The 23,256-nt window shown below is 45.0% G+C and overlaps 2 protein-coding genes across 2 annotated transcripts; one reads left to right on the top strand and one right to left on the bottom strand.

The window, feature by feature from the left end:
- The first annotated feature begins 6,350 nt into the window (after positions 1–6,350).
- Positions 6,351–10,156, top strand: LOC101771442 (putative disease resistance RPP13-like protein 3). Its single transcript, XM_004979607.4, has 2 exons — positions 6,351–7,295; positions 7,454–10,156. Exons 1-2 carry the CDS (start codon positions 6,433–6,435, stop codon positions 9,459–9,461), a joined length of 2,871 nt encoding a protein of 956 aa, XP_004979664.1. The 5' UTR covers positions 6,351–6,432; the 3' UTR covers positions 9,462–10,156.
- Positions 10,157–11,827: 1,671 nt separating this feature from the next.
- LOC101785755 (respiratory burst oxidase homolog protein B) lies at positions 11,828–23,175 on the bottom strand. Its single transcript, XM_004980667.2, has 7 exons — positions 22,574–23,175; positions 22,430–22,478; positions 21,065–22,185; positions 18,903–19,005; positions 18,698–18,780; positions 12,715–13,226; positions 11,828–12,186 (listed from the first exon to the last, which is right to left on the bottom strand). Exons 1-7 carry the CDS (start codon positions 23,170–23,172, stop codon positions 12,077–12,079), a joined length of 2,577 nt encoding a protein of 858 aa, XP_004980724.1. The 5' UTR covers positions 23,173–23,175; the 3' UTR covers positions 11,828–12,076.
- Positions 23,176–23,256: the final 81 nt, after the last annotated feature.

Below are 23,256 nucleotides of genomic sequence, written 5' to 3'. Positions count from 1 at the left end.
GGGCTGACACAGATCATCTTTCTATTTGGTGGCAGCTGTCACAGCTAATTAGATTTCGGGCATATATAACTATAGAAGTAACCTTATCATCATGCAAGCTACTGTTATTATGTGATATATGATGACCATTCTGTCATTGAAGTCTCATGCAAAAAAGAAAAGAAGACTCCTCTCTCATGGAAGTCGCGATCACCTGTAAGAACGCATCTGATCAGGGAATCTCGCTGCAGCTACTACTCCATGATTGTCTCTCTATCATGGGTTATAAGAACTAGCAAGATCAAGGTGAGACCGCAGGAAGTCACTGAGCCTCATGCATGAGCATGAGGCACCGTGGCGACTGGTGAGAAAGGATGGAGAATGATAAGGTGTAAGGAATATGGCCTTATTAGGTTATTGTTTGTGATTTTGGTGATTGAGTGACAACATAGTCATTGGGACTAATGAGTTGTCAAGAATGTGCCTTATAGGTTTCTAGGTGCCAAAAATGAAAACCAAATTATGACAAGGTACAAATCATGGTAATCAAGTCATCCAAATAACGGTATTTTCCGTATCCAAATGGTGGTATTTTCTGTATCCAAATGGTGGTATTTTCCATGACCAAGCCATGGTATCTAAAATTATTCTACGATATTCAAGCATCCAAATATATAGAAAATCCAAGTGATGGTATCTTTGGTGCTCAAATGGAGGTATTCAACTCAGAAAAATTAGTAGCACCGGATGTTTCGATGGTCCACTAGAGCAACCATCGGACTAACCACCGAAGCAATTGGTACAAGGGGAAAACAGGGAAAAACTTCAAGTGCACCGGATGATCCGATGGCATGTAATTTTCATGCGTCGGAGTAAGTCACAGAAAAGATGAAGACAACCCTAGGGCACCGGATGTTTTGACGGTCAGGAGTTGGAGGCGTCGGACAAAGCATATTTGCATTGGAATCATCCAAAGTGTTTTTGGGGAAAAATTCTTCAGCACCGGATGTTCTGATGCTACTATCAGATGAAGCGTCAGACTAATTTTTTCAGGGGGTTCAATAGCTACTTGCGTTAGCGGGGGGCACCGGATGATCCGATGCCTACCAAAAGAGACCATCGGATCATCCGATGCTCACAGTTTTTACCAATTTGGAGTTGCTGGAGTGTCCAGGAGTGCGTTCAAGATTAAGACTCATCAAAAACACATCCATGCCACCAAAAGTGCAAAAGTGATAATCCAAGGCTTAGCACAAATTTAGAAGAGTGATTAGTGCTAGGATAGGCCTAGAGAGAGTGAGTGCAAGGTGCTGCTACCTTGTAATTTGTTCAAGGAGTGAACCACTATTGTAAGCTTGGTGTGCCGGTGCCTTGGGGCCTCGGTGTCTCGCCAGCAAGTCTTCGACCCTCCGGCTTGGTGTGGAGCGACGAAGACGACCGTGTGTGGTGGACAAGGAGACCCTCTTCCTTAGTGGAAAAGCTCCGTAGTGAAGACAGCATCAAGGTGACCGGGGGACTTGGTGTGAACCTGTATGGCAAGTCAAGGGGCGTACCGGAAGAGACTTGGTGGCGGGAAGCAATACTTTTTATGAGTGCTTCAACAACGTGGACTAGGGGTGGCTTAATTAGTGCCTACCGATACCATGGGATAAATCCCCGTGTCAAGTGTTTGCTTCTCTTCATCCCTACCTCTTACGTTTTCGCATTTCATTCTTGCAACTTGTGTGCCTTTACTTTCATAGAGTAGTATCTTGATAGGTTTGGCTATAGGTTGCAAAACTCCTTTTGGGATGAGAGTTTCACACTAGATCAACCTTAGTTGCATAATCTAGTCTATATTTTTATGCAAAGTAGTAGAAGCCATAGGTTAAGGTTTTAAGTTTTCCCAATTCACCCCCTCCCCCACTTCGACTACGAGCATCATTCCTTACATAAGGGTCTCTAGCTGCTTCTTCGTTTCTAGTGTAAATAGAGCTTTTGGAGCTTTTCAATTGTGGGAGAAACGGGGGAGCTTTAGCTTTTGGAGCTTTCTTGAGAAGCAAAAGCTCCCTGAAGCTACCCCAAACAGGACCTATATGTCATTGAAACAAGCTAGTGTTATAGATGGAAAATGCACCTCAAATACAATTGATAAAAATAGTCTTTTTTTTCTTTTAAGATTTCATTTCATGGCATTGGCATATAACCTGTGTTTTAACTTTTGTTTAAAATTTTCCCGACTCCATACATTCTGTCTGATAGGCCCGCTATACTTAAACCTCTAGCAGCCCATCTGTTATGGGCCCAACAAAGTAATATATTAGGCCTTCGGTTGCGTCCCACGTTGGCCTGGCCCAATTGGCGGCGAGAATTCCATCCAAAGACAGCGTGACAGACTCGAGTTGAACCGGGAGCACCGAGCACGAGCAGTCGAACACGACTCCGATCGAGGCCAAAAGATATCGCTTGCAATCGCAGCAACAAGCTAGCATCGAAGTTTCCCGGCGCGACGTGCCAGTTTCGACGACGAGATGGCCGGCGGGGAGGGTCGTGCGCCGGTGGTACCGAGGTGGCGGCGGTGACCGACGAGGGGAGTACGATCACTAGTAGAGAATTGGGCTTTATCCCGGTTGGTAGGGTGCAAATATCCCGAAAATCCATCCAGGATCACAAGTCACGCGATTTTTTCACGCGCGTGCGCGGTTCGTGGGATTCGAACCCACAACCTCCAGCCTCGCGTGTAGCTTCCTTGCCATCCCACCTACACACCACATTTGAGTATGTAGGGGATGCTATCCTTTTGTATTAACTCGTGGGGGACCCTTTTATCCCGGTTGGTATTACAAACCGGGATAAAAGGGTTCGAGGATTTAATCCTCTTCCAGCCACCTTCCAGTCACCTCGTTGGGGACCCTTTTATCCCGGTTTGAAACACCAATCGGGATAAATGACCCCCTTTTATCCCGGTTGGTATTACAAACCGGGATAAAAGGCTCTTGACCCTTTTATCCCGGTTGGTGTTACCAACCGTGATAAAAGGGGGGGTCTTTTATCCCGGTTGGTGTTTCAAACCGCGATAAAAGGCCTCTCAGAGTCTTTTTTTCCCACTAGCCTTTGCAACCGGGATAAAAGGTCCCGGTTGGTGAGCCCCCCACCAGTGACCGAGTTTTAGTTCCGGTTGGTGAACCTTTTATCCCGGGCCAACTTTAAACCGGGACAAAAGGGGGCGCATGGAAAACCAATTCTCTACTAGTGGATGAAGGCGTCGCCCACCAAGAGGAAGGCAGACGAGGCGGCGGCGGCGGGGCAGGTGGGAAAGGTGTCATCCTCCTTTGATGCCTGATGGGAAAGGTGGTATTGAATTCTCTCATCATCCTTGGCACCTGGATCATCTGGAAGCATCGAAATGATTATGTCTTCAATGGAGCTGCCCCTAGCATGTCTACTGCACTAAACCGCGCTAGGGAGGAAGCTCTTCCATGGTCTATGGCTGGCGCTAAGGGACTTTCCCTGCGCACAGCTCAGGGAGCTGGTTAGAGGGTCATTTGGTCAGGTCTTTCCATGTAAACCATAGGTGATTAAGCTCTTTTAGTTTCAGTGGGTGAGTGTCTATTGGGTCTCTGTATGGCTCTTTTCTCTTCTCAGTTCTCCTGCGTGTTCGAGAAAAAAAAGACTGGATATTACCTCATCCTCAAATATAAGTGATTCTGATTATGCATCTGAATTATTTTAGCTATCTGACACAATTATTATCCTAATTTCTGGTATACTTCGTCATTTCAGCTAGCTGTTACAATTTTTATGATGATTTCTATTATAATATTTTGGACTGATAGTTAACTAATCAGCTGCAAACAAAGTTAACTAATCAGCTAGTTGGCACAATTATTGTCCTGATTTCTGGCACAGTTAATTATTTCAGCTAGCTGGCACAATTGTTATCATGATTTCTAGTATAATATTTTGTATTGATAGTTAACTAATCAGCTGGTTGGCACAATTATTGTCCTGATTTCTAGTTAATGTGGCTCTACCCTCAAAGTTGCGAAAACTAATAAGGCCTGTAATGTGTGTCAAGGGCTTGTCTGATCCGGCATCGATCTGGCGGATGAAAAATCTAACAGCAATTAAAAATTCATCGGTCCCGGTCCCCTCTCTTCTTGGCACATAGAAATAGCATCGTAATCAAGCTGAGCATGATGGCTCTTTTGTCCATCCATCTTACAATCATGCTACTCTTAGCTTTGAAAAGTAGGAGCTGTCTGCTCCTGGAAATGCCAAATAACCCAAACTCATAAATGTTTTCTGTATTAGTGGTTCCTTCCATTAAGAAAAAACAGTATTGAAAAAGTGATATGGTAGCAAAGTATATGGGCAACACTGCAAGAGTAGTAGATTAATTTGCATTATTCCTTCAGTCAAGTAAATTGTTGTTAAAAATTGATCTATGGTAGCTAAGTACATGTACAAGGGTAGCCCATTGATTTTGTCAAACAAAGATACTACGCTATTTAGTGTTATCACACAATGCATGCATGAATGAGTGACGTCGTATTCTAGATTATTTATTCGCATTCATTTAAGCTCTAGATACAGCTCTAACAACTTTTCAATATTTTCCAACAGAGGAAAAACAATATTCAAAATAATAGACTAATTATCTTATGTTGTTTAACGATCTGTGTGCAATCCATTATGCAAATATATTGTTGTTTATTTTATTATTAGTACAATAGGAATAAAAAACACAGCAAGTAAACTTGCAAAATTAGTACATCATAATCTGAATAATAAGATAGTACGGAAAATGTGAAGGTGCATGGGTTGATAGGCTAGTATACATAACTTAGATGTCTATCTAGTGTTGGCTTGTAGGGAAAACAACCTAACATGTGTGATGTTAGAGCTTGTATGCTCTCTGAATTGCCCACATATTTCATAATAGTCTATGACCTTCCACAATTATCAGCCATTAAGAAGATCAACAAGTACAGGAAAGCATTGTTTTGGAAGGGGAATGCTCAAGGATGGTTAAAGAGAGGACATTGCTTGGTCAATTGGCCCATTTTGCTTCCCAAAAATGAATGGAAATCAAGCTCTGCGTCTACAATGGCCATGGAAGTACTGGGTACAGAAGCCTCTCTCTCTCTCTTTTTGCTTTTATAGTGGTAAAAACAGGTATTGGTAAGTTTACGCCCCTTTGGGATACCAGATGGTTTTTTTTGGCATGCCTCCTAGAAATCTATAGTAGCTCCTAAATTGTAGAAGGCCACCCTCTTCAAGGGCTTATCCCTCCTTACCTCAACTTCTATATGACACCATAGCCCATAGGCCATGCGCAGCTTCATCATGATATGGTCATATTTGGGGGGAGGGTGGGGGGGGGGGGGGGGGGGGGGCAAATTTTCCTTTTTGACTATAAAACGAGGTAGTGCATCTTCATGATTAGGAATCCAGGATCACATGGTTGGCCACGGCGGGGAATACTCAGCAAACTCGCCATCAAAGCTGCAACTCTCAGCAAACATGAAGGATCCAATGTGCTGCAAGCTGGCTTCGGAAAGAAAAACTGGCCATGCAGTCTGGCATCCATATTATGCCAATCAATTTAAATCAACCATCTTGTGAAAGTTGTAACTTCGCTGCAGCAGTTTGGAAAGGGATCATCAACAGTTTAACCTTAATAAAAGGACAAACATTCTTCAGTTTGAACCCATTCGGGACTGGGCAAATAATAACCGGATTAAAAAAGAGAAGGGAAAAAAAACTCTTGGAATCTTTCTGCTTTTCTGGTGGCAGATTTGGAATGAGAGAAATAGCAGACTCTTGACTTTATTTCATCCTTGTTGTACCCTGTCAGAGCAACTCCAAGAGTATCCTAAAAAATTCTTCCCCAAAATTATGTATTGGGAATTCTCCCAAAAAAATTTCCCCCCAAAAATATATCAGTCCACAGCAGATCGCTAATAAATAGCCCCCAATATTTCAAACACAGGCCACGTCATCGTATTGAGCCCATCGGAAGGGACACGCGAGCGTGCGGGAATCAGGATTGGGGGAGGAACGCCAACGCTAAAATATACGCGGTGGCAGGCTGTTTTTTAGCGTTGCTAAAAAATTGGGGAAGGTTTGGGTGGACTGTTGGAGTTCGTTTTTTCTCCTTTTTCCAAAAAAAAGTATTAGGGGTAAGATTAGCAGCCTCTTGGAGTTGCTCTCATGTAACTAACTGCTTTCTGGTCCGCATTACTTATCCATGTTCTCCTTAATGAACAGACAGCATACCTACCATCTTTTTAAAGCAAAAAAAAAAAAGATGCTACAGCATGTGCGCAAGTGTCCTTTGACTAGAGTACCAGACTCGCCAATCGCCATTACCATTCAAATCAGTTGCATCCAAGAAGCAAAAAGCTTAGTACACCATTACACCCAACACAAGCACATCGACGGGAGACGGCGCTAGAGAGCGGGGCGACGATGGACCTCGTCGTCGGCGCCTCCAACGACGCCGTGAAGTCCCTGGTGAACAAGCTCGGGAGCCTCCTCGCGCAAGAGTACACCTTGATCCGGGGCGTCCGCGATGACATCCAGTACATCACCGACGAGCTGGCCAGCATGCAAGCCTTCCTCAACCGGCTGAAGCGGGCTCAAGGCAGGCACGACGAGCAGCGCCTGGACTGGATGAAGCAGGTGCGGGAGGTGTCCTACGACATCGAGGACTGCGTGGACGACGTCGACCACCGCATCAGCGGCGAGCCCCGTGGGAGTGGCATGGTGATGTACGTCCGGAAGAAGTGGTACCTGCTCACCACGCTCTATGCGCGCCACTGCATCGCCACCGAGATCGGCAACCTCAAGACTCGGGCTCAGCATGTCAGTGAGCGGCGCATGAGGTACGGGGTGAAGGAGCTTGAGGACGGCGATGGGTGCCCTGCCGGAGCAAGCGCTCCCCGAGATATCATATCCCCTCCTCCCCAGCTCATCGGCACAACGGAGCCTGTGGGCTTGGAGGACGCCAAGAATGAGCTCAAGCCATGGTTTATGGAAGTGGGGCGTCAGAGCACTCATGGTCAGCCCAAATTCATTGCCATTGTCGGGTTTGGTGGCCTTGGCAAAACCACGCTCGCCATGGCGCTGTACCGCGAGTTTGGGGAAAAATTTGATTGCAGAGCATGTGTGCTCGCATCGCAGAAGTTTCATCTCCCAACGGTTCTGAAAAGCCTCATCAAGCAGGTCCATGAGCAGCAGTCCAGTGCTTCAAAGAATGACCTCGACGAGATCGACGAGTGGAGCGAAGAGGTCCTAAAAAAGAAGCTCGCGGATCTGCTAAAAGAGAAGAGGTATGCTTGTTTTGGCTTTGCTAATTTCTATCAAATTTTTCTTTCAGCATAATATAATCCGAACTAGTACTTGTATACGTATATGATGTTACTGTTCCGGTGCTTTTTCAAGAACAATTACTCCTGTAACACTAAGTTCTATAAAATGATTGAAATAGGTACCTCATTTTGATAGATGACATATGGTCTGTATTCGCATGGGAAAATATTAGAGACTCTTTTACCAAGAATCAGAAGGGTGGTACCATAGTGGTGACAACACGGTTCAAATCTGTATCAGAAGCTTGCCGCCGTCATCAAGGTCATGTCTTCGAGCACCAGCCCCTTCATGATGGAAATTCCTACAGCCTATTTCTTGAAATAATCTCCAGTGCTGCTGATGCCCTTTGTCCTGCTAGACCCATCAATGGTGAGATTATTAAAAAGACTTGCAGAGGTCTGCCCTTAGCAATAGTTGTGGTGGCAGGTCTTGTGGCAAGTAAAATGAAATCGGAGTCTAAAATGAGCTTAGATCACCATTTGGCTCAAGTAGGCGAGGATTTAAGTCAAGTCTTGGGGAATAATCTCACCACAGAAGGAGTGACACACATACTGAGCTACTGCTACAACAATTTACCAGCTGATCTCAAGACCTCTTTGTTGTACATGAGCATGTTTCCCAAGGGTTGCCAAATCAGCAGGAAGCGTCTGATCAGAAGATGGATTGCTGAAGGGTTTATCTCTGATAAACATGGGAAGACTGTCGAGGAAGTTGCTGAAGATTGTTTTAATGAACTTATTAGCAGGAACTTAATCCGAGCAGTCAACAACAGCAGCAACGGCAAGGTGAAGAGCTGCCAGATTCATGACATGGTTCTTGAGTACATCGTTTCCAAGTCAAGTGAGGAAAATTTCATCACTGTGGTTGGCGGTCACTGGCAGACGCCATTTCCAAGCTACAAGGTGCGCAGGTTGTCCGTCCAAAAGAGTAATGGGAAAGAGAAGGAAATGGTAGAGAGGATGAAATTGTCTCATGTCCGGTCCTTAACAGCGCTAGGGAGTTTGAGAGCGCTTCATTCTACGTTGCACAAGTTTCAGATATTGCAGATGCTAGATCTTGAAGGTTGCAAGGATTTGTCCTTGAACCAACTCAAGAAAATATGCAAAATGCATCAGCTGAAGTACCTGAGCTTGCGCCGTACGGACGTCGAGGAGATCCCATCCAAAATTAGTCGGCTTGAGTCTCTGGAAGTACTTGACATAAGGGAGACGAGCATCATAATTTTGCCTGAGTCCGTTGATAAGCTTCAGAGAATGGAGCATCTACTTGCTGGCAACAAGAACAAGCGGCATGCATTGAAATTAACTGAAGGAATCACAAAGATGATGGCTTTACAGACATTATCTGGGGTTGAGATCTGTGCTGGCTTTTCTATGGAACTGCTTAGAGCCTTGCAGGATCTTACCAACCTGAAGAAATTCATCATCTACAAGGTCGGCTGTACCATCGGCAACTATGAGTTACTGCTGTCTGCCATTGAGCATCTGAGCAGCTGCTCCCTCAAGTATCTTGCAATTGACGATGATTTCACGGGATTCCTTGACACCTCACTGAATGCTTCACAAGCCCCACCAGAGCACCTGCACACCCTCGGTCTCTCTGGCAAGTTGTCTCAAGTGCCCAAGTGGATTGGTAGTCTACACAACCTTGAGAAGCTAACCTTGTCGTTGACTTCACTCACGACAGATACCCTGTCGGTTCTTGCTGAGCTGCCCCAGTTGTTCTCTCTCATTTTCTCACTTGACTCAACCAAGAAGGATGCAAGTGTTCTCAAGATCCTCCATGATAATACACTTAAGTCAAGTGGGATGATCTTTGTGCCAGCTGGGGGATTCAGAAAGCTTAAACTGCTATGCTTTGCGGCACCTGTGCTGCCACCTCTTAGCTTCCTGGAAGGGGCAATGCCGTGGCTCCAAAGGATTGAGCTGAGGTTCAGAATGGTGGAGGGTGTATATGGCCTGGAAAATCTTTCAAGTATCCAGCAGGTGGTCCTGACTGTCAGCAGTCAGGCGCCTGAAGATGCCAAGGCAAAAGCGTCCCAAGTCAAGAAATTAGCAAGCATGATTCCTGGGAAGGTTAATGTCCCAAGTGTGGTTATTGATGAGTACAACGAATCAGCAGAATAAAATTAGGTTATCTGGGTAATCCACATGGTACACGGAAGAGTAAGAGTACACGGACAGTGATGAAGATAGCGTCAGTCGAGTCAAGCAGGACGGAGGCGAGTCGAGTAGGCGGCCCGGGAGCCGAGAGCGAAAGACTTGGAGGAGTCGAAGGCTTGGCGGAGGCTGGACACTCGTCGACATCGGTGAGTCACGCCTTGCGGGGCGTGCGAGAGGGTTTGACCGGTTTGGCCTCAAAACCGAGGATGAGTCACGCTTGCGGGGTGTACAGGAGGGTTTGACCAGTTTGGCCTCAAAATCGGGGGACGAGTCTGGTGCGGCTGGACAGCTCGAGTCGAAAGATGCGTGGCACCATCGCGAAGCTTGCGTCGAGGCGAAGTAAAGTCGTGAAGGCGTCGGGTCCGTCCGATGTACGAGGAAAAAGTTGGACGATTTTACCCCTAGAGGTATTTGAGTTGTGTGCTTCATGTAAAGGCATTGTGATCATTTTCCGAATGCATGTGTGTGTGAAGAGGGTTGTTGGCAGCCACATCTCTTTGGTGGTAGGCTCCTCATTTGTTTGTGAGAGTCTTTGGGTGTGAGAGAGGGAGAGGGAGAGAGGCGTGGATCTTTGTATTGATCTTTTTGCAATCCTAACTTTGATTGTGCTTAGAAGTGGCTCGTAACCGAACATGGTGGAGTAATCCAAAAATTAATTTCGTGCCATCTTGTTCCATACTCTTTGAATATGAAATTTATCTTTTTCGGATTTTTCGAAGTATTTTCTTGGAAATTTTTGTTCTTCGTGTTTGAACCCAAATCCTGCGAGGTTTGTTGGGGGAATTTGTTTCGTGGACCTTTCTGAGCAATTTTAATGTGATCCCCTCTCAAATCCCTCCCAATTTTGGTATGAATTTGAAGCTTTCTCTGTAACCGTGTTCTTGTAGGGTGTTCGGTTTTCTCCAAGATCCACAATGAATACTTGAGCTTTTTAAGATTTTTTCATGGATCTATTGATCTTTGGGGTAGTGCCTCTGTGTCTCCAGTTTCGTTACGATTCATGGAGTTCTGAGGGAGGATTTTAAGGTTGAAGTTTCGTTTTGTTCTTCGTGTTCTTCCCTTTCTTCTTCTGTTCCTCTCTGGTTTCTTCCGTCGGGCGGCAGGCGGCCTCTTCGTGCACGCACAGGCGCACGCGCTTGCGCACGTGAGTCGCACGTGCACAGGTTCGCGCACCGCACCGCAGCGTCGGCACCAGCGCCAGGCGCAGCGGAAGCTTGCTGGGCTGCCAGCCCAGCTGCTGCTTGCGGGCCAGCGGTCTGCGCACCAGGCCGCGAAGCAGGCTAGCAGCGCACGGTAGGTGGCTTGCAGCCCAGGTGGACAGCGCCACCAGGCCAGGGGATCGAGACTCCAACAGGCAGGCCGAGCGGCCCACGCAGGTAAGCGGCGCAAGCAGCAGGTAGTACCTTCATACCTTGAAGGGTCGCTTTCTAGCTACAGTGATAAATGATTTGAGTAATTATTAGTTCTTGCATGCATGCCTGATAGCACTGTTCTAATCCATGGTTGTTCGGTGTTAATTTAGCTTTTCTCTGCCTGTGCTATATGGCTTGTAGTAGCTCGGTTCAAGCATAAGTTACTTGAGTATTCTTGTGTGGCTTGATCTGTTTGGTGCTTGATAGGTGAAGTAACATGTCACTTTCATGCTACAGGATTGCACCTGTTGTCTTCTTTGTTTAGTCATGCATACTTGTCTTGGCTGATCACTTGAGTAGCTTTGTTCATTCACTGAATGCATGTCGTAGGTCTCACTGTTTTGGATGCTGGCAGTAGAGTAGCTTTGTTTGCATGGTATTAGTAAGGTGCAGCTCGGATTGCATGTTTTTAACATTTAAATATCTTACTTATTCATTACATGCTTAGTCAAGTAATGGTTTGGTAGTGTTTGAGCTTACGGCGTCTCAATTTTGCTTTGTTTCCGCTATGCTTTAAGTATCTCTAATCGTTCCTAGGTTAGCTTATCACGAGTTGACTTATGTCATCTTGACGATTAGAAGCGAGGTGTGTTTAGAGTGGCAATTAGAATATAGATCTTGTTCTCGGAGAAGAATCATTAAAGGCTCCTATTCACCCCTCTAGTCGTCCGTCCCGGTCATTCACCTTTTGAAGTCCTTTATATAGTTTTTATATAGTTTTTTGGGTGTCTTGGTGGGAATAAAAATCGCAAACAGGCATGTGTCGCCGGGCTTTTTTACAGCGTGGGGCATGCCTAGCATGGGCGATCTCCAACACTGTAGATCACATCCGGGGATGGTTTTTAAGCGCCACAAAGGTATTATTTCGAGCATTGGCTCATCTTTCTTGATTAAAAAAAATTCATGAGACTTTTGAACTGATGAATAGGCCATCAAACTCTCTATCATTCCTACTTGAGAAAATAGTCCAGTACAGGGGAGACAATGTGTATAAAATATGTACAATGGCTATTCGTCTTCTAGAGCCAAAACGGATGAAATTTTGACCCAACTAGTCAAGCAAATACATACTTCATTTGATCAACTCCATTTCAGACACACGTATATATTACGGTATGTGTTCAACTCGTCATGTGTAAACTTCTTGATGCCAGTTGGTTGCTCAAATTAGATATACTCCTTGTGGAAATCAAACTTTGTGGTGGTTTTTCTTGAGAAATCACGTGCGAGATCACGCAGCTCCTCTTCCAACACAGGGGCACCACAGTAGAACACTCCTGTAAAAATCCGAGAAGAGGATGATATCAGTGTTTGATTCGGATAAATATACTACGTACAGTGATGCTGACTGATTTATACTGCTGTTCTTATCCATTTTTACGTAAAGATTGAGCTGGTAAGATCATGCCTGATGATGTGCTCAAGAAGTCCAAAACTGGAGAGGGATCGGAGCAAGATCCTTAGTGTTTGTCAAAACAAAGTTATCTGGCTAGCTATCTGCCCGTGCATCTTTTATCTAGTGCTGGATATGTTGATTTTTGTGCATCTTTTATCTAGTGCTGGATGTGCTGACCTTTTTTAGGTGTTTTGTTTAAGGAATAGGGTGATCCATATGTCTTCCCACTTTCTCATTCATGACATTTTATTTGGTTGCCACTGCAAGTGAGAGAAGCTGGATGGCATAAACAAGCGAACCGACTGTTCACTGTCTCCTAGTCGACTCCCTACACCTAATGATCTTGGCCCTTCTACCTACATCGGCACTTGGAGGGGAATAGTATTATCTATAGTAATATGAGACTCACCGACACGTTGATCGCGGTGATTGAGGGCGATACGTTTGTAGACGTTGCACCAGTTGGGTCGTGCGAAGTGGGTCTTGACACGGGTGCCGGAGACGATGTCGATGCCATTCTTGGCATAGTTGAGGGACTGGAGCGCGGCGATGAGCGCCGACCGTGCATCGCCCTCCTCATAGATACTGGTGAAGTAGCTGTGTAACTCGATAACGCCTTTCTTGTCTGTCTCCGCCACCTCATCCATAACGTCGCGGAACCACTCGGAGGATCCTTGCTCCCGGGTTATCCAGTAGAAGTAGATGCGCCGCGTGCGGAATGATGTCAATGATACCGAATAGTTGCTGGCTGCTCCATATTCAAGGTCGGCATCGAGCTGCTTCATGTTATTGATGGTGTCCTTGATGATGGAGATCAAGGCTGTAGCACCGATGCCAAGGCCGATGAGGAGCACGACTTCGTACTTTTTGTAGTCCTGCGACGACGAGGCGTATGGGCCGTCGATCAGCACCTTGGGAAATCTGCAATTGTTTTCAACACAAAAGTAGTTATTTTTCTTTACGCGAAGTGCAATCATGCTTTACTGAGCTACTAAACCAGCATAGGTTAATCCACGTTCTTAGAATAAATTAAATAAATTAGAATATTTGCAGAAAATTGCCGGTGACTTCAATCATTCATCCAGAAAACTGCCGTGGGAAAACTGCAATTGTTAGTAGTTTGTTTGTTGGAAAGTTTTGAAGTCAACCACAGTGGTATGGTAAACCATTTGCGTTTGAGTCTTAGACTCAACATATGTGTTCTCATTTATGGCTAGTTACTTTTTCAATGTTTTCTAGAAATGATATACCAACTAATTTCCTTTTCTAGATGTTTTCCATGATAATGTTTAAGAGATATATAATCTTGGGTCTACCTTTACTGAGGTAAATGTTGTTCTGATGCTAGTAATGGTAGAGTTACAATTGATCTTAACATGAATAAGTACACAAACGATTTTATTCCCACTTCTCATGAAACTACAGCTCTAACTATTGATAATGAGGGACTAGATAGTGCCTAAAAGATTTAATTAAGGGCCCCGGGAAGAAACTTCTGAAAGACTATAGCTCTAACTCTGATAACAACGGGCTGAACGGTGCCTATATTGTGGATGCTTAATCGCATGGACATTCTTCTGTGAGTTATTGAGGATAGTATTTTAGCAAAAGGAAGGTAATGTCCATGCCATATACCATTCATGATAGTAAAATGTTGAATGATGCATGTTTAAGTCAATTATGCAATAACTAAGAGTTGCTACGCATGGTATTTGTGTTCAAAATTGTCAATTCAAAAAGTCATAATATAAACCAACCGTGCTGATATTAATATCTGCTCTCCAAGAAATTAAGGTTCTAAGCCTAGGCGTACTCGTTGGATTTTTGCAATTCAAGAATTTGATGGCTGCAAACCCAAACAAAACCCCTGCAATACAGATCTAGTGAAAATTACAGATCCAATTCTCTCTAACACAATCTTAATTAGTAGCTTAGCTGTTATCTCTAATGACAACCATCAAATATGATGCTATTACGATGGCACTAAGTAGACCAGCAGGCTACTACCAGAATCTCTTTGAAGATTGGTGATTGAAACCTAGTCCTCACTGCAATTATCGTATCCAAGGGGAGGCAATGATGGGTCCCAGTGTATGTTTAAGAAACGCTGACACCATTGACTGAATGAACAACCAATGAATAGATGCACCGAAGTTTCTTTTATGCCACTTGCACACAGACCACAATTATAATTCACTAGGACCGTGGTTTTCCAATGGAGCAAATTCCAAATCACTAGTAGAGAACTAACCTTCCATCAAACCCCTTTTATCCCAGTTAATATTGGACCCGTGATAAAAGTAGCTTTAGTCCTGGGTTAAAAATGTGCCCCCAAAGGCCACAGCGGGAGGAGAGCTTTTAGTCCCGGTTGTAAACATCAACCACGACTAAAGACCCCCCTTTAGTCCGTGTTAAAACGGCTAGAAATATCACAGCGGGGGCCCAACCCTTTTGTCCCGGTTGGAAATTCCAACCGGTCCAACAAGCCGGTTGGAATTTCCAAACAGGACAAAACAACCAACCAGAACTAAAGGGGGAGCCTTTTGTCCCGTTGAAATTTTCAACCGAGACATAAAGTCCCCACGTGCCCCCTCCTCCTTATCTTTCTCTTCCCCTCCTCTCCCCGGGCACTTTATCCTCTTCCTTCTCTTTCTCTCCTCCTCCTCTCCCAGGCGAGCCGCGGGCGAGCAGGCTCCGGCGAGGGCGGCACCACCCCTCTCCTTCCTGCTCTGCTCGCCCCTCACTGACAGTGAGGAGCAGCGGCAGGGCGAGGGCGGGTGGCCAACGCGCGGGCGGGCCGTGCGGGTGCGGGCCAACGCGCGGGCGGGCCGCGCGGGTGCGGGCCGAACGGCGGCAGCCGGCCGATGGGCGGAGCGGAGCCGAGGTGGAGGCTGGTGGCGGCGGCAGGGCAGAGGCAGAGCAGGGCCAGAGGCAGGCGGCAGGCGGTGGAAGGCGGGCGAAAGCCGGCCACGGTGGGCAGCGCAGGAGCCGAGGCGGGCGGAGGCCACCCGGTGCTTGTTTTATTTTTTTTTGGAAATTTTTTAGTCCCGGTTGGTAATACCAACCGAGACTAAAGGGGGTCTTTAGTCCTGGGACTAAAGACCTCCATTTTGTCTTGAAAAAATTATCCCGAATGGCTTTTAGAGAGATTTGAGGCCTACCAACGGGACTAAACCAAGTTTTCTACCAGTAAGTATTTAATTGATCATGCGAAAGTAGCCATAAAACAAACACATTAGGGATCCAATCCACACAACAGTAGAAGTTAATATTTATGATATCCAAATTTGAAGAAAAGAGCGATAATATTTATGATATCAAATAACCATTATGCAATATATTTTCATAGTTTACTTATTTGGTGGTTAGATGCTAATACTCTTATCTATAAATTTGGTCAAACTTCGGCTAATTTGACATAGGACAAACCGAAATGTCTTGTTTTTCAGGATGGAGGGAGTAGGTCTGATTTGCTTGCACGCATGCAAATTTGGAGGGCTAGCAAAAATGAAAGAGATATGGTCTGCTGCAGTCATTCTTTCTTTGAGGCCGTCACATGCACGCATGCACTTACTTCATTTCTTGGTCTATGGAGTAATCACCCTCGTGCCGTATGCCATGCTCAATGAAGGTTTCATGGGACGGTTTTTAAGACTGCCGAACCATCTAAACTGGCTTTTCTTGATGAATGAATCTGCACCTCTAATGTACAGTTTTATCATGGTTTATACCTTTACGCTGTCATCATATTTGTTGATGTGGTACAATATTTAATGACAATGAAACCCTCACTGAGAATGGGTTTCATTCGCATCAATATTGTGCCACATCAGCAAATATGATGATATAGCAAAGTATTTGTGAGGAGGAAGAAGAGATGTGTTTCATTAGAAATGAAGTATACATTATTTTCAAGACTATGAAATGTATTGAAATTGCCAGTAAGGATTACAAAGTTTCATTTCATCCGATTTCAAGTTTCATAAGAGTTTTATTCTCATTTAATGATGTGATACATCAATAATTTTGATGACATGGCCCGATAGTTATGAAGAGAGAGAGGGAAGAAGTTCTCTCTGTATACTATTTCCAAGGCTATGAGTTTCGTGCCTTGCAATTAAATGCTATGGTCCGCTCATGAATCCGCAAAAGAAAATTGCACATTTGAGGTCTTATTTCATTCATCGACTCAAACCTCTTTCAATGACATGGCAATCCTGGAATCTATGAAATAAAAACGGCCTCAAGGGAGTACCTCCTAAGCCTTGTGACTAAGGGTCTCTTGTATTGGTTTGTCCCTGCCCATGCCTAACCCCGTATTGTAAAAAGGTCAAAAACATGTGTAAGACTAAGGGGTCTCCTTGTAGTTTTGTTCCTATCAAGGGTGGGGAGAAATCACCTTCTCCCCTTGGTATATAATACTCCCTCTATCCCTCTATCCTAAAATAAGTGTTTTTATAGGAAATCTTAGACAAAATAGAGAGGCTATAAAATATGAGAAATTTTAAGAGCAATGCACATGTCCAGATCCAGTGGTTGAAAAATGAAAGGAACATGTTACAACCTAAAATCTGGACCGGTACTTAAATTTTGTGGATCAGGAACTAATTTTAAAAAACTAACCCAAGGGTATTTTAGTATTTTTTATCTTGAGGGTACTTATTTGCTCAGGTCGTGGCAGATTAACCGGCTCGCCACCATCGCCGCCGCCCCGACTAGCTCTCTTTGTTGGCTTCCGTCGTCTTATCCCCCTCTCTGGTAGCCTTGCCCCATCCTAGAACCTACCGCCTGGGCCGCCCATCGAACATCTAGATCAGCTAGCTCATTCTCGAAACTCCCCTGTGTCGTCTCTGTCTGAGCTCCCTCTTACCTCCTGGCTCCTGCATGGCACTGCATCTGCTTTGAGTTGAGCGGCCACCCAACCATGGCGAGTTGGTGACCCATTCCCATGCAAGTGCAGCCCATTCAGGTTCAGATTCAGTTCAATCGAGGCACCTACAGCCGCAGATGGCTGCTTGCTTGGGTGTTGGACTGCTTACATCAAGGAAATGCTCGTCAGCGTGCTCGCCTGCCTCGGCTGCGGCGACCACTACATGTCGGCGTGCTCCTGCTGTCCAAACTTCTACTGTCCAAACGCACACACCCGACCAGGGTGCGCCTTGGTGGCGAGCACCTGCATGCGCAGCGAGGTTCTGGGAAGCAAGCCCCTGCTGAACGGTGCCGGGTTGCTGAGGGCACGGGCGTCTTTTTCTATCTCCGAGCCGGCCATTTTGAAAATGGCCTCGTCTCAATCGAGAGACGGGCACGCTGTCGCCTCGCGAAGGGACGACGGAGGCTCGTGCTTTCAAGTCATATCGTCCGCTCCAGCACTTTTGTGTGAAGGGAAGATGACGAAGCTCAATCCCCAAGTTTATACTTCGTCACTTTGATTTATGTGTTCATGAAGGAATTAAATAGTTCGCAGACAATCTAATAGACAAATCTTTATACAAGTTGTCTGTTTCACTATCTATACGTGACATGGTATGAAAAAAAAAACAGCAGCTGTCTAAACTGTTGAATATGCCCTGAGAAGTAGTGACGAAGAGCGCGTGACGTTTTGTTCTCCGAGGGAGATGGACGAAGGGCCACGTAGGATAAAAGCAAGCAGCGCCGGCAACTGAGGAATTCTGAATCAGAAAACGGGAGCCGTCGGCTCCATCTATTTGGTGCAGCAGCTAGGAAAATAAAGAGCAGTTACTAAACTGCCCTCGTTTAAAGTAAAACGCCAGAATAATTGAGGGGGGAGGAACTACCTGTTCCTTTCAAGCACTGAAGCAAACCTCGTAAAATATTTTGGTTGGCTTTGATAGATTAGCTGGCTTATGGATTCCCGAGCTATTTAATTGTACATGCATGTGATTAAAAGTCAGCACACCAATCAGCAGGAGGCCCTGTTCAGCCTCCAATGAGCTCGTGACTCATGAGGGGTGCTTGGCCTGAGGCAAGTTAAGGTGGTCTGAAACCATCGAATATATGCACTATTTTGTCGGACAAACTTCGAACTCTAAGGGCTTCTCTAATGGTATAAGATAGTTGATGTGGATCCTATGTACATGCTAATTTTGAAGATTCTATTGTGAGAGAGAGTTGTATCGAAAAGTGAGCAAGATTAGCTGTTCGCTCCACGCTAGTCTCATACTTATTGCATTGTTTAACTAGTAAAAAAATATATTGAGCTAGGTCTAACCTAGACCGTTGGAGACGCCGCAAAAGAGCACTTTTTTTTTATAAAGGCAGTAAAGGCTTGGGGGCGGAGCATTACGAGGCATAATGAAATTGTGAGGAAATTGCACTACGGAACAAAGAATTTGTTAAAAGTTGAAGAAATCAGAAATGATTCACTTTCTTACCTTGGGTTCAACATGGCGCCAGCATTGCAGTTGTACTCCGCCCGGAGCAGCCCACTCTCCCCCTCCATTGGTGGCCGACATAGCTGAAGATGATGAGCATAATGATTCATCATTCCGTTTTAATTCTTGAAGTCAATGGTGAGATCTGATGCTCCTATTTTTAGAAAGAGCCTATAAGTATTGGCAAGACCCTAGCTAGATATACCGTTGCGAAGTTGCTTTTGAGTTCGCGGGTCCAGTCGCCAAGCGTCCTGCTGTGGATGCTCACGTAGTTATCCTGCGGGGCCGACGTGATGTAGAATGGGTGCCTGCACCACCAGTTCACCAACGTGCAAAGTCATTATAGCATATCTTTTTCTTTCTTCTGCTTTCCCTAATATAACAACTAATCCTATGCTGTAAATAATCCTATGCTGTATCATCTTACTATTACTAATTGGAGGCTCCTTTTGAAGCCTCCAGGTGAAGCCACCTAGGATTCCTAGGTGGACACTCTAGAAAAAGAGAGAAATCCTAAAAATTCTCACAAAAAAGCAAAACATCCGACCATTGATCGATAGATTCAAATCATCATAGCCATTAAATCTATTATGTTTTCTAAAAAATTACCCACCTATGCCATTATGAAAATAGCCTAAAGTAACCCCCTAAATCTATATATAAATTACCCACCTCTGCCATTATATAAAATAAACTAAAGTAACCCCCTAATCTTCATCAAAATTACCCACTTATGCCATTATGAATAATATTTAAAATAACCCCCTAATTTGCAACCAAATTGCCCACCGCTATTACTTAAAAACTTGCATCTATATTACACACACATGCCATTATTAAAAATAACATGATAATCCTACGTTCGAATCAAATAACCTTAATTAAAATATACAGCAATATATAATTCTAAATCGTCTATATCTTGCACTATTGGTATATGATATAATAATTAAGGTCTACACACAATCATGTCACCATTTATAAAGATATAGAGAAAATGATGAGAATATAGATTTCTATGTTAAAATTGTATCACAAACTTAGGGTTCATTAAACAAATTCAAGCGCATACCTGCGATGCAAAGTGAAAAGTTAAAGATTATAAATGTGGATGAAAATATTATAGAGTAATTCTATCATAATTGGATGAAGATAATAAGTATATATCTATTGTGTTTGAATATTTAACAAACGAGAGGTAGCTTATGGTAATATTTTTTAGCAATGTAGTCCCATTTTTTTCCATTGGAGACTCCGCATTAGTTCCCACGAGACAAGCTAGAAAAAAAAGAGACAAATTCTCATAAAAATCAAAAACATCAAACACCAATCTTGTAAAATCTAATAATCATAGCCATTGATCTATTATATTTTCTAAAAAGTTACCCACCACTATCATTGTGAAAATATTCAAAAATGAGCTCTAAACCTATATCTAAATTACCGAGCTTAGCTATTATAAAAAATAATCTAAAGTAATCCCATAATCTTCATCCAATTTACTAATACATATCATTATAAAGCATAACTTAAAATATCATTCTAAAATTTTATCTATATTACCCACGTAAGTTGTTTTTAAAAATAACCTAAATTAAACATCTAAATCTTAATCTAATTATATTCATGTGCATCATACATAAATGTCAAAAATAAACTAATATATGATTCTAAATAACCTATTTATGTCATTATTAATATAAAAATACTAAGTTAAAGTATATACACACGATGAGTGTCACCATTTAGACCATTTATACATGTACGTGAGGAATCGATGAAAAATATTGATTTGTATGCTAAACATAATGTATGGAGGATTGGAGGTGCGATACAAAATGGAAAAAGTATGAATATGGATGAAAAAGTGCATAGAGTAATTATTAATTAAAAATCAATCACAATTGGATAAAGATAGGTACATATCTATATAAGTATTATGTTGACGTATTGAAAAAAATAAGAGAGTAGTAGGTAATCAATTTTGATTATTAGCTAGAAGTTTAATTTCTAAATAATTTTCAAATACAATAGCTTCTAAAAATATTAGCCCGTGCGGGAGCACGGGTTGATGGATTAGTTTGCTTAATGCTGAAACAATTCCATTTTATTTTAAAAAATAGTATAAAACTGTGTAACAGCAAGAATCCTGAAAAGAATTATATTGGCAAATCTTCCTCTAACTACCACAGCGCAGTGCAGCACAGTAACCGCAATATTTTCACTTAAGTACATTTGCTTATTTAAATGAAGCCATGCATAATTAACATCTACACCCTACTATGCTTCATTTTTCATGCAAATATGTTTAGCAATAATAATGTGAAAGCAAAACTATGTCTGAACGGTGATGATGCATGTGCTTACCACTGCAATGGCGAAACAGCAGGGCAGTTGATGAAGATGTACTGGCCGCTCTCGTACCGGAACCCCTGGGGCTTTGAGAAGTGCAGAGACAGCACGTTCCCCGGGTATACCACCACCTTGAGTATCTTCACTGGCAGCATGGTAGATCGGACCACCCGCGCCAGCCGCTCACACGCGTACAGCACCATCGGCATAGCCAAGTACATCCAAGTGGACTTCTTGTACCACTTTTTTGTGAGATACAGGAAGTGCCCGTGCACGATGAGTAATGTATAGACGACAACGAACAGGTGGTGTGAGTACCAGAACGCGTTGAACCCCGTTAGGCGTCTGAGACGCCAGATCCTACCACGGCGTAAAGATGGCAAAGCGAGCGTGAACACGATCACCATGAGTACCAGCATCGTGAGCCCCGTCCACCCCTCCGTGCCCCTCAGGAACCACCAGTAGCTCGGCGGCCTCCAGTTGCGGCTTGTGCTGAAGTACTGCGCCAGTGGCGCGTACTGGGCGTCAGCGGCGTGGAGCAACCGTGGGAAGTTGCAGGTCAGGTGTGGGAGGATGTGCAGTCCCACGCCGACGGCGATCCCCACGGCGACCACCTCGTGGAAGTTGATGAGGTTGTTATCGTCGAGTGGCACGACTCGAGTGACGAAGGTGAGGTTGCGGATCCAAGTGATGGTGTTCCGGCACACGGGTAGCAGGATGAGTGCCATGTTGAACTTGAGCGTCTCGGCACCACCCTTGGCGACGCATATGCAATGCCCCATCACCTCAAACACGTACCGGCGCCGGTACTGCACGAACTTCCAGGTGAAGAGCCCCGTGCAGATGGAGAGCCACATGAGCACCACCCAGACGCGCTTCCAGTTGTCCTCGAGGAAGTACTGGGTGCTGCGATACCACCGCCGGAGTGGATTGGGCTCTGCGGCGGGGCGGAGGCTCTCTCTCAGCGTCTGGCTGACTGACTGGCTCGGCGCCTGAAGCAGCAGCATCTCCAGGTTTTCCTGCCTGATGTACCCCATGTTGCTTGGGTCTAGCTCCTCCATGATCAGATAAGCATAGTCGTCCGCATGCTCCATGATCTTCGACAACTTGTTGGATGACGCGCTCAGTGCGATGATCTGCTCAAAAATCCATTTTGACGAACTTCGATTTGATCATACATGATGTGTTTATACAATGGCAGTAGTTAGAACATGAAGGAAAAGACTGCGCCTAAGTCTCTGGAACGTCTGTTCGACTGATCAGTAGGGTAGTAAAAACTTATGCGAGCTAATGCCAATGACAGTATGACACTGACAACCGGATAATGGAAGAGCATAGGCGTAGTAATGGTCCGGAGGCGTGATGGCACAAGAAAATTACCTCTTTGACATCCTCCTCGGTGATCCTTCCATCTGTGTTCTTCACCACCCTGGTATATTAGTAATAGTTAATTATTATTTAATTGATGGTTGGTTAGCTAAGGCTATGTTAATTGCCGGAAAAGATCAATGGCCATGGAATTACATGTCGAAGAAGGTCTGGAGGCGGATCTCCGCGCTGGTGTTGGAGATTTGGTCCCAGAACTGGCGCAGCTCCGCCTTGGTGATACTGTTGCCGCAGATGCCCCGCCGCCGCGCCAGCGCGTGGAACAGCTGGTGGGCAAACTCCTCCGATCCCTTAATACCGATGCACCTGCCGAAAGCGTAGGAAAAGAGGTGGTCGTCGACCTGGAGGTGGTTGAATCGCTTCTCGACGGCGGCCCAGTCGGCGCCGGCACCGCCTCTGACGAAGTTGAGCCCCTTGAGCCTGTGCACAGAGCCGAACAGGGACCTGTCGGCGCGGGGGGCCGCGCTGCCGCCACCACGAGGGCCCGTGCTGGCGGCGACCGGCGAGTCGTCCCCACCGGCCGCCGGCTGAACGCCGTGCACCGCCACCACCGAGTCGTCGCGCACGTCGAGCAGGGTGATCTCCACGACGTCGTCGTTGTCGAAGGCGGCTGGCTGAGACGGCACCACGAACTCGGACTCTGCTAACCGCGCAGGCCCCACGGACGCCATCTCCACGATGTCGTCCCCGACGCTGCTAGCCCCGGCGGCGTCGGCCGCCTTCCTGTGGTTATCCATGGCTCTCTCTGCTGGGGGGGGGGGGGGGGGGGGGGGGGGGGGGGGGCAAAAAGCCCCCTCTTTTTAAAATTTTAAAAAAAAAAT

Source organism: Setaria italica, chromosome VIII (genome assembly GCF_000263155.2).
Source record: "Setaria italica strain Yugu1 chromosome VIII, Setaria_italica_v2.0, whole genome shotgun sequence".
NCBI classification, from domain to species: Eukaryota; Viridiplantae; Streptophyta; class Magnoliopsida; order Poales; family Poaceae; genus Setaria; species Setaria italica.
Note: the sequence above shows the minus strand (reverse complement) of the source record. Positions and strands in the feature narration are given on the sequence as shown.